The sequence below is a fragment of the Brassica napus genome, chromosome C9 (genome assembly GCF_020379485.1).
Source record: "Brassica napus cultivar Da-Ae chromosome C9, Da-Ae, whole genome shotgun sequence".
In the NCBI taxonomy this organism is placed as follows: domain Eukaryota; kingdom Viridiplantae; phylum Streptophyta; class Magnoliopsida; order Brassicales; family Brassicaceae; genus Brassica; species Brassica napus.
Genome location: NC_063452.1, coordinates 48,068,605 through 48,088,113, shown reverse-complemented (window position 1 = coordinate 48,088,113; position 19,509 = coordinate 48,068,605). Strand labels below are relative to the sequence as shown.

The 19,509-nt window shown below is 33.9% G+C and overlaps 3 protein-coding genes across 7 annotated transcripts; all 3 read right to left on the bottom strand.

Annotated features, from left to right (window-relative positions):
* Positions 1 to 7,368: 7,368 nt before the first annotated feature.
* LOC106417459 (formin-like protein 13) lies at positions 7,369 to 9,581 on the bottom strand. The gene has a single exon (XM_022710160.2). The coding sequence runs from the start codon at positions 9,519 to 9,521 to the stop codon at positions 7,800 to 7,802; it is 1,722 nt and encodes a 573-aa protein (XP_022565881.2). The 5' UTR covers positions 9,522 to 9,581; the 3' UTR covers positions 7,369 to 7,799.
* Positions 9,582 to 13,226: 3,645 nt separating this feature from the next.
* LOC125592997 lies at positions 13,227 to 15,611 on the bottom strand. Of its 4 annotated transcripts, none has more exons than XM_048768803.1 (7): positions 15,404 to 15,611; positions 15,137 to 15,210; positions 14,910 to 15,017; positions 14,587 to 14,701; positions 14,387 to 14,504; positions 14,240 to 14,305; positions 13,227 to 13,851 (listed from the first exon to the last, which is right to left on the bottom strand). In XM_048768803.1, exons 2-6 carry the CDS (start codon positions 15,144 to 15,146, stop codon positions 14,243 to 14,245), a joined length of 414 nt encoding a protein of 137 aa, XP_048624760.1. In that variant the 5' UTR covers positions 15,147 to 15,210; positions 15,404 to 15,611; the 3' UTR covers positions 13,227 to 13,851; positions 14,240 to 14,242. The 4 variants fall into 4 exon arrangements, with proteins under 4 accessions (XP_048624760.1, XP_048624759.1, XP_048624757.1 ...); XM_048768802.1 differs by lacking the exon at positions 13,227 to 13,851 and adding an exon at positions 14,027 to 14,109; XM_048768800.1 differs by lacking the exon at positions 13,227 to 13,851 and having other exon boundaries at positions 14,027 to 14,305.
* A 695-nt stretch (positions 15,612 to 16,306) lies between these two features.
* LOC106418606 (protein phosphatase 2C 77) lies at positions 16,307 to 18,655 on the bottom strand. 2 transcript variants are annotated; one of them, XM_013859339.3, is made up of 5 exons: positions 18,445 to 18,655; positions 17,682 to 18,293; positions 17,322 to 17,609; positions 17,050 to 17,155; positions 16,307 to 16,969 (listed from the first exon to the last, which is right to left on the bottom strand). In XM_013859339.3, the coding sequence occupies exons 2-5, from the start codon at positions 18,195 to 18,197 to the stop codon at positions 16,614 to 16,616; spliced, it is 1,266 nt and encodes a 421-aa protein (XP_013714793.1). In that variant the 5' UTR covers positions 18,198 to 18,293; positions 18,445 to 18,655; the 3' UTR covers positions 16,307 to 16,613. The 2 variants fall into 2 exon arrangements, with proteins under 2 accessions (XP_013714793.1, XP_022565930.1); XM_022710209.2 differs by lacking the exon at positions 18,445 to 18,655 and adding an exon at positions 18,378 to 18,393.
* Between the last annotated feature and the right edge of the window lie 854 nt (positions 18,656 to 19,509).

Genomic DNA, 19,509 nt, shown 5'->3' with positions numbered 1-19,509 from the left:
GAAGGCTAACGAGCGCTTCCGTGCACAGAATAAAAATGAAAGGAGACAAAGGATCTCCTTGTCGTAGACCTCTACCTGGGACAATGTTCCCTCTTGGTTGACCATTTATAAGAACCTTGTATTTTACCGACGTGATACATCTCATAATCCAAGTGACCCATGTTTCAGAAAATTCCATCTTCCGCATCACAGCTTCGATAAACGACCATTCCATCCTATCATATGCTATATCTCAAGTTGTTAAAAGTTGTAAAATGATCATATTAAATAACAAATACAAGTGCTACATGCAATATGCTCTTTTGATGTTTTAATAAATACTCCATCTGTTTCTAAATAATGTATGTTTTAGATTTTTCACAATTTAACTTTCAATGCATGAATTTTTAAAAGTATAACAATTTCCCATAAATTTAAACCAATAGCAATTCAATAAATTCAAAATTGTCAATTAACATTTCTTGAAGTATACAATTCATTATTAAAAATACATACAAAATCTAAAACATTAATCTTTTAGAAATAAGTAAAAAGTGCTAGAACATGCATTATTTAGAAATCGAGGGAGTAAAAATTTATACCAAGAAAAATAATCCAAATATATCCGATTAGATCACACAATTTCATTAACACTGATATGCAAGTTCCTTTAAAATAGACAGTAATTAGTAGTTTAACTATAATTTTATTTTAATTACCTGTTTGTTTTTATACCTAATTTACCCATATTTGATTTGTTAACAAAAACAATAATCACGAAAATGCTATTATTAATTTTTTTTTAATATTATGATTTTTCCAATGACATGCTTATTTTGTTCACGTGTTATGTAGGCACTTATTTTCTTTGACGATAAACTTATTTCTAAATTTATAGACTTAAAAAAAAAATGACAGATCTTTTATAACAATTTTGTCACGTTTGACCATAGATTTATAAAAAAAAATTATAGATTTAATTAGGAATCAGCAGATTTAATTTTTAGCCAAAAAATTACTTAATTCAAACAGATTTATATAGGATTTGATAGATTTGTTATTGTTTAGGCCACATATTTACTTATTTTTAACAGATTTAATTAAGTTTTGACTGATTTATTATTCTTTAACTATAAATTTACTTAATTTTAACAGATTTAGTTAGGATTTGATAGATTTGTCACAAATTTAATTATGATTAACATATTTGTTTATTCTTTGGCCCCAAATTTTTTAAATTCCACTTAACCAGCATGGTTATTGCAAACCGGATTAAACTATTTAATTTTGAAATTATCTTGTATACCAGTGTTTAAATTGATTTAAACCAAAACCTTCAAAACTAACAAATAATTTGAATAAAAGTCATTTAAACCAATTTAATTAACTAAAACAAAACTTTTACAAAAACCACCCATCAAGCGATCGTCTTGTTCTACATTTCGTTCTCCCCTTAACATAAATTCTGCTTCTTTTTCGCTCATGGTGCAAATAAAAATTGTTGGCGATCAAGGATATTTGAGAAAAAAACAAATGGTTATTGCGGTCACTGGATATTTGAAAAAAACAAAGGGTAATTCTCCTAAATAGACCATTTTCAATTTTTGATCACAAAAATAGACCATAAGGAAAAAAATGACCAAAATGCTTCATTTAATAGGTAAAAAGACCTTAATACCCTAGATATATAAAAAAATAAAAACAATAAAAATAAAAAAATTTAAAAAAATAATTGTTTTTATAGTTTTAGATTATATGTTTTCAAATGCGAACTTTTTTCTAAAAAAAATTGTTTATAATTTGTTTCGAATTTTTTTTATTTTTTTTCAAATTTTTTTTTTGTAATTCGAAAATACGTTTTGAAACTATTTTTAAAATTTTTATTTTAAAATTTTTAATATTTATTTTTTATTTTATAAAATTTAAATCTCAATCCCAAATCCACACCCCTCAACTCTAAACCCTAAGGTTTGAATTAGTTAACTTTAGGGGTATAAGTGTATATTTACCTCTTTAATGAAACATTTTGGTCATTTTGATTCTTACGGTCTATATTTGTGACATAAACTTTTTTAGTGCTATCCTATGGTATTTCCCAAAAACAAATGGCTATTTGGTGTTCATTATGGATATCCCTTTAACATAAATTAATTTCCTCTTGCATTATGTTCATCTTCTACTCCTAACTTGGCTTATTACGAATTCAGTAATCAGTACTTTCTTCTGAACCAAAATTATATAGAAAAGCTGATTCGATGTTTAATGGTTTCCAATAAATGAAAAGAGCATATTGTACCATATGTATTTATGAATGTGTGATAATGACACTGTTATGCTCAAAGGAATAAACATGGAAACAAGAACATGACACTGGGGAAAAGGATTTAATCCCCGGCGAAATCGAATCATACAGCTTTTCAGCTTTTCGATGGAACCCTAGCTTTTGATTTTGAATGAAGTGTTCTTTGTCTTTTTAACAATTATTTATTTATATAAAATGTAACATTACAAATAGGATAATAAATATGCAACCAACTGCAAATTTGAAAGAAAAAAATACTATACTAAACAATTAATACATAAAATAAAATCAAATTCGAAGAAGTTTTCTTCTGAACTATCTTCTTCAAGAATAGAATATTTCAATGCGGTCACATTCATCAATCATACATTCGATAAAATTCTTGAAACCTTAAATTCTAAATAAAATCTAATTCCTATAATATTATATACCTTAAAACATAAAAATTAAACTTCATAGTTTAATCCTATAATAATCGAATTCCAAGCTTTTCTTTACAACTTCCTTTGTTATATAACATTTGCCAAACTTCAATTTAGATCAATAGATATCCATCGATTAACAATCCAATATAATGATTCTCTTAAAAACAATAAAGATTGGACCTACCAATTTTTAATGATTCGAAAAACATCGTCAAACAACAACAAAATTATTCCTCAAATCTTGTTTATTTCACATTCTATCCAAGACGATTTCCATTACAATTGTTTCCAAAGCAAAGCGGTCAGAATAAGTTCTTTACCATTTGAATCTGGTTTCAACATAGATATATTGATTGTTTTGTTGTAGATCGTGGACAAGAATTCCATGCCGGAAATAACAACAATGAATTGGGAGATGAAGTGGTCAATATCCAAAACACTGTGAGTGATTCTGTATTTTTCTCAGTTAAAGAGAAAATAAAAACACAAAGAAATAGTTTCAAAATAAAATCTGGAGATGCCATTATGAAACCAAACTCGTCTTTAGAAGACAGAGTAAACACTCTTGGATAAAATTACAGAAAAAAGAATCAGATGAAAGTTATAGTTATCATTTTTACAGTGTTCTCTGTTTTCATCGATATATCACGAAAGAAATTTATTATCTTTTGTTTTTAAAGGTTTTTTATTTTATTAATGAAATAAATATAAAATGACAGTAACATAGTAAATTGAACTATTATGAGTATTTGGTCTTTATCTACCTAAAATAAGATGCAATGATAGCATATAATTAAACTACTAATTATCTAAAAAATATAAGTTAATCTGGGTAATTTTCTCTTAACATAATTATCTAGACAATACAGTGATATCTATAGAAGGGACGGTTTACCAAGAACATTTGCCTTCCTATTTGAAATATGAGAGACAAACTTCAAAAATATCAAATTTAGTAACAACAATAACTATATCCAACTGAATATTATGAAATTTCGTATTTGGAGTTTCGGCTAAGCTTGAAAAGAGCATGATTGAATTGTTATTCTTTGAATTTAACTTTGAATTTTTTTAAGAAAAAACAGTTTGGATGACAAAAACTTCCATTGATAATGTCCACTGAGCAAAGAGGATCGTCCAAAAAAATTGAGAGTTTTGATTATTCTTTTGAATTTAATTGTGAATGCTTTAAGAAAAGCATATTGGATGGCAAGAACTTCAGCTGATAGTGTCGATTAAACAAAGAAGATAATCCAAGAGGGTTGGTAGGTCTGATTACTCTTTTGTATCCAATCGTGAATGATTTAAGAAAAGCTGATTAAATGACAAAATTTCAACTGACAGTATCGATTGAAAAAAGGGTATTGTCGAAGAGAACTGGGAGTTTCAGTTAAAAATGATATTGAGACAAAGATTCTATGTAATCAAATCCAATTTCTCAGCTATTGGCTGATATCTTTTTTTTTTGAATGAATGTAAAATTTATTCAATCAAAACATTTGTACATCAAGCAGTGGTGGAGCCAAAAACTTTTTGTACTGGGGTCAGAAAAAAAAATAAAAACATAATGTTTAAATGACCAAAAAACTGTAAATGTACTCTACGCTCACTCATAGTTTGAAACCTTTTTATAACAGTTTCATTGGTTACATCTTCAAATATTTCTTTTTCAGTAAAACAAATGATACAATCACTTAGAAACTGATCACAGATGCGATTTCGTAATACTGTCTTGACGGTCTTTATTCCTGAAAAACATCTCTCAACGGTTGCAGTAGCAACATGCAAAATCAAAGATAACTTCAAAAGCCTGTACACCAAAGTTTGAGAAAGAAGTTTCTTGGTTTCTACCATTAACCACGATAGATCTCCAAGATGTTTCAAATTAGCAAACCTTTCATATCCTCGTACACTATCAATATAAATGTCAAGTTGCTGTTTAAGTGATATGCACTCCACAACACTAAAATCCTCAGGATAGAATTTATCCAGTCTCAATAACTTTTCTTTATCAAACTCACAGAATGAAGCAGTATGACTTAAAGTTGATGTGCAAACGAGTAACTCAGAGTTTGCCTCGTTAAAGTGACCATTATACTCTTGAAGCTCCATATCCATTACTGTATAAAAACAATTGACTTGATAATGATGCAAGTTGGTAATGTTGATTTTTTTTTTTGCTTGGCTTCCTTGGATCGATGAAATCGTCTTCCATGTTGAGAATACCAGTGTCATGTTTCTCACAAAAATCTGAAACATCATTCACAAAAGAATCCCAGCCGTCATCTCTGAACTTTGTAGTTGTCACTTAGTGGTTTCTACTAATGAGACAGCATTTAGGATGTCTTGATCTTTTAGTTACAAGGCCAGTGACAAGTTCTCTTTGAATCCAAAAATATGCAACATCAAATGTAGGTAGAATACACAATCAAAAGTATGGAAATATTTTAGAAGATCATTTGCTTGACTTCGCTGGGTAAGATCATCACCTTCATCCTCGACGTACACAAGCATCTCATCCACAGAAGAAAACATCTCAACTAACCGCAACAACATTTTATAATGAGAACCCCAACGTGTACTTCCTGGTCTTGGAAGAGAAGACTCATGATTCAGTCCTTTTCCAGTCTTGATTTCACCATTTCTTATTCCCTTTTCAATTATATCCTGCTTAATTTCTCGCATCTTATCTTTCCTTTTACAAGAAGCTGCAACCACATTCACTAACAAAAATATCTTTTCAAAGAAATTTCTAACTTCAGAATGTTTCTTCGCGACAGAAACAACTACCAATTGTAGTTGGTGAGCAAAATAGTGTACATAGTATGCCGAACTGTTTTCTTTTGAAAGCAGTGCTCTCAGACCATTAAATTCACCTCTCAGATTTCATGTTCCATCATAGCCTTGTTCTCTCATCGTTTTTGGACTCAGCCTATATTTATCAATCAATGAATCAATTCCAGATTTCAAAGATAAAGAACATGTATCCTTCACATGGATAAGACCAACAAATATTTTTTGACCATACCATGTTTATCGACAAAGCTAAAAACTATAGCCATTTGCTTTTTCATAGAACAATCAGCTGATTCATCCACCAATGAAGCAAACACATCATTGTCCATCTCTTGAACTATGGAATTAATTACTTCTTCCGAAAAGCAATTAACAATATATTTTTGAATAGAATGAGATACCATTTGATTATTTCCAGAGCATTCTTCAGCACAACCTTGGTTACATCTTCATTTTGGACAGCAGTATATTTCACTAACTCCAAAAAATTTCCTTTGCTGCTAGAATCGGCTGTCTCATCATGAGAACAAAACGGTAATCCTTGTTTCAGTAAGTATCTAGCAGCATCGACTGAAGCATTTAGTCGGATATGATACTCTCTTTTTTTACAACATCGGTTTGCTTTTGAAAAGCATGTTTGATTGACTGGCCTTGTCTCATCAAATCTTCACACTTCTTCTTGGCTATGTTGTGAAAGCTATTTATCACACCTACATGGCCAGCCAATCTGTCAGACTTATTCCAACTATCAAATCCCTCTGTGGCAAATCCAACACTTCCACTTTTTTCTCGTTGATGAATAAATAACAAAAGAAACAATATGCATTTTTTTCTTGACACTGTATTCTAACTAATCACCATACTAATCAAACCAAAAATGATTAAACCGTCTTAATGCACCTGAGATAACTCTTTGATTAAAACTATGCCCACGAGGTTCACAAATTCCTCTAGTCAAGTACTTGCGTCCCACCTCATCTATTTTATTATGATCATATGACATCAAGTGTCACTGTTTTTTAGACTTAATACAAAGAATAAACATGAAACTTCTTCTTCATCATGTATTTACTCTAGTCTTGTTCCAAACCAAGTGATAAGCCATTCTTCAAGATACTTATGCCCCCTGCCCCTTTACCAACAAAAGTTTGAGTCGAATTGTTTTGTCCACAAACTTGACTATACAACTCACTGGCTTTGATTGTTCACCATGTCTACGAATGTTCCTCTCTCTCCAAATAGCATGGATATTGGCTGATATCTTTACAAAATCTATTCTTCAACATCCATAGTTTACTACAATCTGCGTTTCAAACTCAATGAGTTTTCGTCCGACACGAGTTTAAATAGATGTATCAATGATATTGAGATAAAAAAAAAATATATGCAGTTAGATGCTTCCCTCGGACTTCACTCTAGGATAATATTTCTTTTATATTCTCTTTCATTAGAAATCTTAGTGATTTTTAAAAAAATTAGTGTCAAACACATTGCCTATTGGAATAAGTGAATAATTATCAACTTTTAATATTTTATCATGGTAACTTTTTTTTCATATTGCAGCATCCACGTAGTCAACACTTTATTGATTGGGCTCTAATGGACCTTTCAAACAATACTTTGTATGGACAAGATCTCTAAGTAGGTTTGCATTGTGTAGAGCCCAAATTAAGGCTTCAATGTTCTACTTTAGGCTTTTATTATGGATTTCTACAAGAACTTTTTAGGGAAGCTCTTTTGTCCAACTGTGTCGTTCCATGATAATTTTAAGGTAAATCCATTTCCCCGAGTCCGAACTAGAATTCCCCAACTCAAAACTTGATAAATAGTAAAAAATGTTGGTTCTTGAAAAATAGCTTAAAGCAATACTCAAAAACGCCTTTTCAATGTAAACGGGGAAAAAGTCACAAGAGGCAGGCCCAAAAATACTAAGAGCCCACAACTATATATCCAAATCACTGGGACATACATACATCATAACAACTACCAAACATTTCTTACACCACCAAGTTATCTCTAATTTTTTATCGGAAACTCCAAACCGACATTTAAAATCAAACACACCGTTACAAAAGGCCCACCATCGGTTAAACTCAAAAATACCACCCGGTTGTAGGCTATATACTTTACCGGTAATACTAACATTACCCGAGTGATGATTGTCTCTGCCATTGCCATATCTCTTTAACCATTTACTTTGCTTGAAGATGTTTTGTTGAATGATCGTGTACTTGTGCGTTGCTTGCAGGGCAGGCAAACTCTGAAGAAGAGAAAACCACGTCGTTTCATTATGGTCCTTACACAGAGCTCATGTTCCTTTTCCCCTTGACAGACACAGAGTTCATCTTATCAAGCCTCCACTCGTCTCTTAGCCTGGCGATGAAGTTGTCGGCTTTCGTGTTAACGTCCGGGCTTGGACAGAACCCCGTCCCGGCGGCACCACCACTATTTACGGCGGCGTTGTTTTCCTCTCCGCCCTCAGATTGTGTGAGTTCTAGACCCCAGCCAACATCAATCACTTCTCGCTCAGGGGAGCTACATCTTGAGCTCTGATTGCTCCGTATCTTCGCGAAATCACCACTCACCACGAATTTTAGCGGCGGAACGCGGAAAGGAGGCGGCGGAGGTGGAGGTGGCGTGGTTTGGATTAACGGAGATCCTTGGTAGCTCTCTTCGTTGAAACTTGTCGGTTTCGTCGGACGCGGAGGTCTACCGGATTTCACTCTCCGCGGTGGTGTCTGAGGAGCCAACTTTGTCATCCTCGGCGGCGGAGGTGGCGGCGGCGCCGGGATGGAGTGAATCTTTTTGCTCTTAACTCCCTTCTTGAACAATCCGTAAAACACTGACTGTGACGATCGTGGCGGAGGAGGTGGTGGAGGTGGAGGCGGAGACGGTGGCGGAATTGACGATCGGTATTGCGGTGGTTCCGCCTCCACCACCACCGGAGATTCAGTTCCTTCTTTTCTCTTATGTTTCTGAAGCTTCTTCTTCCTCTTTCCTTGGTTATACAGTGAAGCAAACACCATTTTAATCTCTTTCGCCGCATTGCTTTTTCTCCGCTGAAGAGTCCTCGGTGGCGTGGCGGTTACAAGCGGAGGCGGTGGAGGAGGTGGAGGCGGAGGTGGTGACGGCGGAGGCCGTAACGTTCGTTTAAATCTTGAATCAGAAGTAGTGTCACTGCGTCTTGGCTTTTCGTGCGTATCTCTGTTTCTGACGGAACGATGAGTCCTTCTCGGTTTCTGCACAACTTCAGCCGGAGGTGGAGGATTAGGTGGTGGTTCCGGTGGTTGTTGCGGCGGAGAAGACGGTCTTACCACGAACTTATCAACATGAATCTCCTTAGGCTCAGATTCTTGTATTTCAGTTTTAAAGCGACTCTGAGGTTGTTCGTCAATCACCACCGTTGAATGCGATCGGTACTTGTCGATTTCGAAATCATCGTAGAACCGGAACGGTCGGTCATCACTTCTTCTGAGAACTCCGTTTCTCAGGTCAGGATACGACGTACTGCTACGCCTCAACGGTACGGTTCCGGTAACCGGTAAACTATGCGAGAAACTCCGGCTACTAAAGCTCTCGTAGATCTTTAGCCTATCAGCGTCATACACGTCATCAAACCACTCGTGCGAAACCGCCGGCGAGGAAGAGATTGTAGTCTCTTCACCGGCGATCACTTCGCCGCTTGCGACAGCTGCTACTTCTTCTTCTTGGCCATGTGAAGACGGAGAAGATCCGTCGTCGTTTCGTCTGGCGAGTACGCCGCAGAGAATCGCGAAAACTACTAAAACCACGTTGATCGAGTCCCATCCTCTCTTCACCGTAGCTGGCTGAAGAATCTGGGTTGTGACCGAGAGGAACGGAGGGACGACAAAGGTCGTAAACAGAAGAAACATAGCTGCTGAAATCACTCCGATCATCGCTGGAACTATAATCGTCGGAATTTGAGATCGTCGGCGAGTGTATCCAGTAGATTCGAACTGCGGCCAGATCAGCGGCGGTTGATCGCCGTTCATCTCCATAGTCAGAATATTGAGGGAGAGAGAGAGAAGAGAGAGGCTTGTCGATTCTATTACAGAACATTAATGAGTAAGCAGCGTATATATAGTGTCTTAATATGTGGCGGAGAGATTAACAACGATAGTAATAGTACTATTAATTAAGTACGTTATTAAACTCAATTATAGGGGAAAATACAACTCTGATTAAAGACTATAATCATACGGACACGGAAAGGAATTGTTGTCATTGTATTGAACAATGTCGCGCCAAAGAACCTGTTAAAAAAATTATTAGGCTCGGTTTAAATCATTGAGTTGGAAGTTTCCTCGAATTACTTCACTTAAATTCATAATCAATCACTTTTTCAACTATACAAAAAACCCCGAAAAACTTTTAAAACTATTATATAAAAATTAGAATTCTCTTGTGATAAATTTAAGATAAATTAATTATACCTAAAAACTAAAGAAACATTTTTTGTATGTTAACCGGAGTTGTATTATGGTTTAATAATAGTTAGTCAAATGATTTATTTTTAATGATTGATAAATTATCTCCATTTAAAAACTGTTGAGGATGTTGCCATTAAGGCCCGTCTTGGATAACCCTTGATTACAAGCAACGTTGAGTCGTCGAAAAAAAAAAACATTATTGCTTACCAAACGTACATCAATCATGCAAGCAATGCATAATCGAACATATGTTTTTGGGTAAAAGGATCGAACATATGTTGACATAACAAATTAAATATTGTTAAGCTGGATAGCATTTCAACACACGATTTCTACCATATGCCACGAGATTTACTTAGCTACTAAAAAGTTCCAGATTAACACGGCCTAGCATTCTTAAATGATATTTTTCAGGAGACTAAAAACATCTTTATCTACCTTCCATAATTTACTCTAAAAATAAAGTGGAAAATAGAATATGAACAAAACAAATAAAAATCAAGTATTTTTTATTTATTTTTTGTTCATATTTCATTTTTCATTCTATTTTTGGAATAAATTACGGAGTAGCGATGAAGATGTCCTAAGAAGTTATGTATCAGAATCGGATCTCTTGGATTTGTATCGAATGTGATAAAATTAATATCCAAATCTCGGGTTTCTATTTACAAAATTACAAAGCTGATTTGTTCGAAGTCGTGTTTTTGTTATTTTTTAACCATTGACAAATATTTTATTTTTATTTTCCTAAAAATGTCCCGGCACAGATCTTATACGACAGTGGTCGGTTCATGAAGACATAAAAAAGACATAATGTCAAACTTCACATTCAAATCTGGAAGAAAAGAGGTATTAAATAGGAGTTAAAAAAGTTTGTCTAAAGTTATTGGGTCCTCTTTTGGACGTAAATAATGATGTGAAACTGTATAAACCATGATTGCAAATGCACTAGCTACAGTACTAATGTATATGCAAAACATATTTTCATCGCTATCGTACTAGGAAAATATTAGTCATCCTACTCAGCTTGAAAATTTTATCGCTTCAATCGGTAATATACCATCAAGGCAAAATATATTATCAACTTTTTTTTTATCATCTTTCGACGTATTACTAATGAATTTTATGTTTACAATAGTGAGCATTTGTTACAGAGATCCTGTGTTTTTAATTTTGAAAGTACGATATTTGCTTGTACTAGAATAGGCCACGAATAGTTATAAACTTTGTACATATAAATTTGGAAAATAACTTTAGAGGATGCTCTGTTGATGGAAATAATTGGAGCGTGGTTATCATCATTGTAAAGTGTTTACTTACCCTTTTCTCGCTAGACCCCAACCCAAACCTCCGCAACTTTTGTCAAGCTGTCTCCCGTTTAAACATATATTTTTTTCAGTTATTTGTTAGTAAAAAGAAGCAAAATTTTACAATTTACACACAAGTTTTCCCCTATTTACACTATGATTAAGCTTTTGCCACATGAGTTACTTCTTAAGAAGTCAAAGAAAAATGATGAAAGTTTATTCGTAGGAATTGGTTTAGACTTTCAGCTTTACATATTATTTTTCTTCCTTATCGTCGGTGCGTGATCGCATATGTTATTAATCAATCGTACACACAACTTAATAAAAACTATGGATACAAAACAACAACTTTATTCACTACAAACAAAAAATCCAAATAAATACGTTGTATATAGCTCTAAGCAAAGTTGTTGATCTGAAAATTCAAGAATTCGCTAAAAAAAGTAGCGAGTTTCAACTTTAAACTACATTATTTATATATACTTTCTTTTATATATTTTCATAGATAAATGGTTATTATACTCTTAGCTTTATACTAGTGATAGATCAAGCGATATTGAAAGCAGATGTCCATTGGTAGCGCATTATAGATCGTATATACACCATAGTTTCTTCATTTATTTGCTACAATATTTCCACATTCGATAAGTGGAAGTAGCAATAAAGTTGAAGAAAAAATATAACCAAATAAAAAGTTGAAGAAAAAGAAAAGGGGACCAGCATCCAATCCCAGCCCTTTAAACTCATCTTTAATTTCTTATAAACCCTTTTAATGCTTTTGTAGTTTAGTATATTATGAATACTTCAAATTAAAAGTGTGTTATAAACAACATTTTCAGCCTAATATAACACATAAGCGAATTAATAAACTAAACCCTGATTTCGGGTTGTGTAACGTTCCACCTTATCGATAATGTGTTGTACACTCGACCGCCACCATTTCCAGGTTTATTTTATAATATTGTTTTGGAACATATAAACGCTTTAAGAAAGCAATCACGTTTTGAAAAAAAAAAAAAACAGAGAGTAATCAAATGTGTGTTCCAAAAACAAAATCAAATGTAATAACATATACGTAATTTTTTTTTGTAAATTATTTACGTAACATTTTGACGTTATCCCAAAACAAAAGTATAACATAAAATGATTATAAGTTAAACAACACATGCACGGAATTTTAAATTTTGACCATCCTAGAATTATGGCCATCGCCACCAGCTTTTGGTCTGTGAAAAAAAGAAATGATTTCGATTTTTTGAAATTTGGCTCTCATCTTTCTTATTCAGTGTCCCACTAGTAAACCTAAAGACCAAAGAAAAAAAGTAAGCATCAACTAAATTCATATAAAACCATTTACCAAAGAAAAGGAGTATATAGCGATTTACGTAGGAAAAAAATACATTACAATATAAGAGAATCGGTTTCGGGAGAATCATATAAGGTTTCTCTAATATCTCATAAATTAATCAACGTGGGTAAAAAAGTTAGTAAAAGAAAAAGTGAATATCAAAAAGTTTGTCGTGCGACCTAAAGATGGTTGAGCCATCATGAATCATGTAACATAAACTACTATCAACATGATTGTCTCAAGAAGAGTTTATCATGTTCCTTTGTATGTTGCTGCGATCCACTTCATTTTGTTATCGCTCGACTAATCACAACGTTTAGTTGTAAAAAGTATTTATATCATTATTTTATATAACAATTTTTTTTTTCTTTTTTATGATTGGCGAAACTAGAATATTGTAATAAAAAATATATAGCATATGAACATCGGAATTATAGGTCCGACATTGCAAACTATAGCAGTTTCATTGTTCGTTTGTGGATTCAGTCAACACATGAAATTAAAGGAACCACCTACTATTGCTAGTAATCCGATTTCAAAACACAATTTCCGCTTAAAAAGGGTAACATAGACCGAACAGTTGGAATTTTATGTTTCTGTTTTGTGGTTGTTGCTAAATATACGGTAATACATAATTATTTTTTCTTGTAATAGAAAACAAAGTGTGAGTAATTAAATAATTGGACACAGATGGACATGAATCTGGAGTTTAGGTACAGAGATATCTGTATTCTGGTCTGGAAACGAGCCACACGAAAGAAATATACATAATTAAAAAGAAAAAAAAAAAAAGAAAAGAAGAGAAAGAGACAGGCTGTGAAAAGGAGTCGCTAGGTGAGTCGGAAGTATCGTTTAAGTTTCTTCAAACAGCTATCTTCCAGGATCAGATACACAGCCTGTCTCTCCACACGTGCGATTTACACATCTAATCGTATTACATTACATAGTATACTAGTATAATTTAACTAAAGCTCTGAATGATTCGTGTTTCAATTATTTACTATTAATAAAATGGAAGAGAGATCCACACGTTTGTCGTGGCATTAACCTGTTGGGAGCTTTTAGCGATGAGAATAATCGAATCAATCAACCTTTGTCGATAAGTACAAAGATATCTCAACCCCGTACCTATCGTTGGAAACATCTCTCCGTTTAACACTCTAATAAAAGCAATTCATGCCGTCTTCTGAGGTTTTGAATGTGCGTATGAGAACAGCTTCGAGTTTAGTCCACTAGCTTACTACTGGAAAACGTTAACCGATATTAAAACATTGAAGTAGAACTTATTAAATTGTTAAAATTAATAGTATAAATATACATAGATTCCCAAATTGTTTTTTTTTTTTAATTCTATCAAATTCTTGCTAAATTATCTAAAGTTTCTAAAATCTCTTATCCGGCCCGGACTGAGAATAAAATCACAGAAACAGAAATTTATATCATTTGTTCGTTTTTCTTTTCTCTTTTCTCTTTTCTCTTCTTTGTATACAAACTCTATAAGCTGTGAACAAGAAATGATACACAACTTAAGAAACAAAGATTGTGGTAAACTCATGGGTTTATGTGAATGTACATCAAGTTCCGCTACTATTCCTTTGATGAGCATGGAACTTATAAGAATGTGCACTTACATCTCAAAGATAGTAAAACCAACGGAAAGCAAAAACCACAAGTAACACAAGAGAACATCCCATCGCCTGCATCAGTATAACATTGAATCTTCAGACTATAGATTATCTCTAACCACAATTAATACGCATACACACACGAGTACTTACAGTGATTGCGGAAGCAGCAAGACCAGCTCTTTCTCTAGGATCTCTGCGGTAGTAGTTCCCGAAGTAAAGAAAGGTAGCATAGTACCACAAAGGTGGGAACACAAAACCTAGTAGAAAGCTGTCGATTATCAAAGAGAAGAAATCAGCATTGGTCTTAAGACCGATAATATACGGAATAAACAAGAGAGTTATATACTCACGAGAACCATCCGATTCCACAACCAAAGCAAGGAAGAGGTTTGTCAAATACTCCTGTTTCCATGTCTTCTGCAACTTTTACAGCCGTATATCTTCTTTTCCCACAACCCATAGCATCTATCGAAACAGAGATATATAGTATCTCTTAGTTCATGGTCAGAACCGAGATGGTTGTTACACGAATGCTTCGTATTTCACATTATCTTAGATAGTAATAACAATAATGGTGAACATAATAAACTAGCAGGACCTCTACTGCTCTACAACATGACAAGACCAGGCACCAAGACGGCAATAATACTTGTAAAGTGGTTGTGGTACTAACCTTTAAGTGTATAGTAATAACGAGCAGCTGGTTTCATGAGCTTGGCATGGCTATCAGCAATGAATTTTACCAGCTCGGTTCTACCATTTCCTGATACAGATTTAGTATCTGCAACGATGAAGATGCAATATTTACTTGCACATCTATGGGTGAACTCGTAATAAATCGAAAAGAAATTAAAAAAAAAAAAAAAAAAAACTAAAGCAATTGCGGAATTAGAAACATACTTTCGTCCATGCTTTATAGCTATCTTGCTTGAGATCAGATCTTCGATTTTTCCCGGCGTTGACAAAGATACCGCCTGAAATTCACAAGCAGCTAGATATCAGTTCCAAGATATATAGATTTTACAAGACCAAGTATGCAACAAAAAACTCGCGCTATAACTTTGAAATCAATTACCCGTCTCAATCAAACAAACTCTTAGATACCGGAAAATTGCTCTGGGAATGAAAAATGAAACAATAGATCAAAAAGATAAGTAGAAAACTCACCAAGGAGAATCTCGTGAGAAATTTTTCGAGATGAATCTTGTAACTAAACCAATCTGAAACCGATTAGTCAGAGGAGAATCGTGTCTCTTCCGCTTCTTCTTCTGTCTTGTTCAACTTTGTCGGCGCTTTAAATGGCGTGCAAAATACTTTCAAAGTAAATACTCTTTAACCAATCAATCAGCTTTTTCTTTTTAAACACACAACATAAAATGATGTTTTTATCTTGAATTAATTCTTTGCGAACGGAGGAATGGCGTATGAAACTCGATTCCACAAGTATTTTATCAATCAATAAAATATTGTTGAATGAAAAAATGCAAATTTACATTTTTGCTAACAAAAACATTAAAAGAAATTCTATTAAGTGAAAAATTGAGTTTTAATAGATTATGACCAAGAATTTTACAAAATCAGCACTTTCATATTATTAAATTATACACTAATACTATCTTAAATTTTAGAATACACAGGAATAATTTTTTTTAATGATAAATAATTATGTTGTAAATAAAGTAATAATATAATTTGTATATTATTAAATGTCAATCTATTATTAAAAGGTATTGAAAGATAAGCTAGATATTTATAATAAGAACAAAAATATTTTTAAATAAATTTTAGTTATTTTCACATTTTGTAATTGTTAGTTTCATTATTGATATTTTTTTATTATAACAAATTGAATACCATATAAAATATTTTAATATGTATTCTACCATTCTGCAAATTTTATATTTTTTTCGCAGTTTAATTAATTTTTTCACAATTTAACTACTTTTTTGCGATTCCGCGATGGATCTGAACAGTCGAAAGATTTTTCTCTCAAAATGTGTGGGGTCCAAAAATATATACGTAAATCTCAGACTCACGTCGGAACACACCATTGCATATACCCTTTCCAAAGATACTAATAAAAACTAAAGATAAATAAATCTAGCTCTTAACATATGAGTGATATTACAATAAACCCCGATAACAAGTGATTTTTGTTTTGAAGCTACATGATCTCATCATATATACATATTCATGTCAGTAAAAAAAATTAAATAATGGTGGGAAGATAGCAAAGTAAATAAATAAAAATAACTAGAAAATTAATATTACAAACAATTAATAATATTGTTATTACCTGTTTTTGTTTTGCTTTTAAAGAGATTTTTTTACCCACCATCAAAACCTTTTTTTCTTTATTACTTCCAAACCTTCTAATTCAGTTCAAGGCTTTGCTCTTGAATTTTCTTATTCCCTTCAAATCAACCACTATTACACTTATGTTGTCTTTGCTTCCTCTTTGCAGAGCCATCTTCGACAAATACTCTGCCGCCGACATTGCCGCCGGATCTTTTCCTTCTCCTCTTTTCTCCGCCGGCAGCAAAGCATCCCCCGCCATGGCATTCTTCTTGTGCCATAACAATATCCGTTTCCGAGCCATGTCACACACTTCTTCGTTGGTCATCACGTCCCAAAGACCGTCACTTGCTAAGATGAGACAGTCGTCTTCTTTGACTCGCCGGATTGAAGTCACGTCCGGATCAGGGATCACCGATGGTTTTAGGTATTTATCGCCTGCTTTGCAAACGATTTATAACATAAGGGAACTATCAAAATAACCAAGAAAACAAGTACCAGAGAATGTGAAGCCTTACCGATGGATCTTGACATGGCGAGCACACCGAAAACACGAGCTCCGTTCCACTGGATTACTTTTCCACCAGCTACTTCTATCCTAGCCGCTTCATCTTCTCTATCCGGCTACACATAAAATGTAGAGCCAAACGCTAATAAAGAACATTTACATAACAAAAGAACATAATTTATCCAAGTGAAGTTTTGTTATTAGCTTAAGAACCGAGTAATGACATATAACCCAATTGATTATTGTCACCTAATATTGAATACGCCATAGTTTATTACTTACTTTGTGATCGACGGATAACGCGAGTGGCGTTTTGCCGCGGCACAGAACCGCTCTGGAGTCGCCGCAGTTAGAGACGAAGATATGCGTCGGAAAGACAACGGCGACCACAGAAGTGGACCCCACAGTTTCGGGGACAAAGTCAAGCTCCAAGTCAACTCTCATAAAAGAGCTGAACAAAGCTCTCTTCCACTTCTCTTGCCACGTGTCACCGTCGCAAAACTCCGGCTTCTCCTTCAATATCTCCTCCGTCAACGCCAAATGCATCCTCTCACGGCAATAATCCGCCACCTATACACACACACACAAAAGAACCGATCAAAACCAAAGAAGAAACACAGATCTAATTGCAATCCGGTTTACCTGAGAACCGCCGTGTCCGTCGTAAACACCGAAGAAGTGAGCACTCGAGTGAGGATTAAGCCCGTTGGCGACCCGACCACAATCGAGCAGCGAAACTTGAAGGAATCTAGGAATCGCCGAGACGGAATCTTCCATCTCCGATCGTCTTCCGCAGATCGAAGTCACTCCGTACAAAGGCACGCTCTTGAACTCGAACAAGCTTCTACTCTCTGTTCTGCTGAGCACTCTCTTCTCGCTCTGAGCCGTCGATCTCGGATCAAACTCATCCGAGCCGTTGATTTCTTCTCCGGCGGAGATATCCACGGTAACGTCAGCTAAACGAGATGATGATGAGGTACAACCCTGCCTCATGTTGTTGATCTTAATGAAGGACGAATCTTTCATTGATTCCTCGCCGGAGCACGTACTTTCCGGCAGCGAAGTGCTGCAATAGCTTCTGATTCCGGCGAATTCTAGCTGAGGATCAAGGAACGGTCTGAATGGTACAGCAGCTACTGCAGGAGAAGCTTTGTCCATTGACGGAGGGAACGCACCGTGATAGCTTTGCTTGATCTCCCAAATCAGGAAGTCAAGTTATGGTTTGAGTTATATAAGAAGGGTTCAAGATTTCAACTGAAAATTGAAGAGACAAGCAACTTTATTAAGAGAAAGATGAAGACAAGAAACTCATGACTCATAAGAGGAAAGTGAGACAACCTTAGCTAGCACATGAAATAGATTGAGATTTTCCAAAAATAAATAACAATTAAAAATTTAAATTTACTTTTTTCCACCGAGAAATCACCACCACCCAAGATTTTTTTTTTTTCATTCAGGGTTTCCTGGATTCTGGGCAATTCGTTTAAACCATTTACAGATTCTCTTTGATCTATCTTTCTCTCTCCTCAATTAATTTACAATTTACCGATATTTTTGTGCTCTCTTCAGTACACAAACAAAAAGATGAAAACAAAAAAAAAGTTTAGGCAGAGAGATCGGTTCTAAATCTGCCACATATTACGTTTTGGAGTTAGGGAGAGGTCTTTGTTTATTATACAGTACAGAAGAGAGATGTTTCAGTCAAGAACAATTAATTTAGAAAGACATTTTTACTTTTAACTTGCCTATATGCAAATTGCAAATAAAAGAACATAACATATTTGCTCTCGTGTCACCCCTCCATTTATTGCTTATCTTTACCGTAATTTTTGAAATATAATGTTTCTATCAGTTCTCTATTAAAAATATCCCACATTTTATGCAAAAAAAGTTTTGGAAATTTAATTTGGATATATCTTAAACTACACATGTCTTATTTTTATATACAGAAACAACTTCACTACATTTTTGTAATACAGACATGACACATGTCGACAGAGAAAGATAATTTTCTCAAAAAAATAAAACTTAGAAAGTTGATCAACAGAAGACTAATTTAATTATATTTAAGTAATTATTGAATTTATTTCATTATTTTGAAGACTTTTTGACTTGGATTATAAAAGAGTAATTAATAAATTATTCTTCGTCACACATAAAGAGAAAGGCGTACAGCAACAAAATATCTAATTTATGATAAAATATTACTATTTAAATAATTGTTGAATGATTAGCATCGTAAGTTTCGGTTAATTATCAGATATTCGTTTATCGTAGCATGACATGATCTCACGCAAAGCAGTATCTCGTATCAATCAAATATGGCAAACCCCCAAAATAAATCAAACGCGAAAGCAACTAGCCCACCTTGCACCAAATAATAAGAACACGCATCACACATCGCACACGTTTTAAGAGAATCGAAAACTTAAAACATCATTACGCATATTTAAATCAAAGCCGTAATTCA

What these genes read in the sequence shown, in the direction of transcription:
- LOC106417459 (XM_022710160.2), bottom strand. Translation starts at nt 9,521, where the DNA reads ATGGAGATGAACGGCGATCAACCGCCGCTGATCTGGCCGCAGTTCGAA.
- LOC125592997 (XM_048768803.1), bottom strand. An exon ending in TGTGGAATCGGATGGTTCTC is followed by an intron (nt 14,505 to 14,586) that starts GTGAGTATATAA and finishes GATAATCGACAG; the next exon opens with CTTTCTACTAGGTTTTGTGT. An exon ending in TTGCTGCTTCCGCAATCACT is followed by an intron (nt 14,306 to 14,386) that starts GTAAGTACTCGT and finishes ATACTGATGCAG; the next exon opens with GCGATGGGATGTTCTCTTGT.
- LOC106418606 (XM_013859339.3), bottom strand. Translation starts at nt 18,197, where the DNA reads ATGGACAAAGCTTCTCCTGCAGTAGCTGCTGTACCATTCAGACCGTTC. An exon ending in ACGGACACGGCGGTTCTCAG is followed by an intron (nt 17,610 to 17,681) that starts GTAAACCGGATT and finishes GTGTGTGTATAG; the next exon opens with GTGGCGGATTATTGCCGTGA. An exon ending in CGTTATCCGTCGATCACAAA is followed by an intron (nt 17,156 to 17,321) that starts GTAAGTAATAAA and finishes TTTTATGTGTAG; the next exon opens with CCGGATAGAGAAGATGAAGC.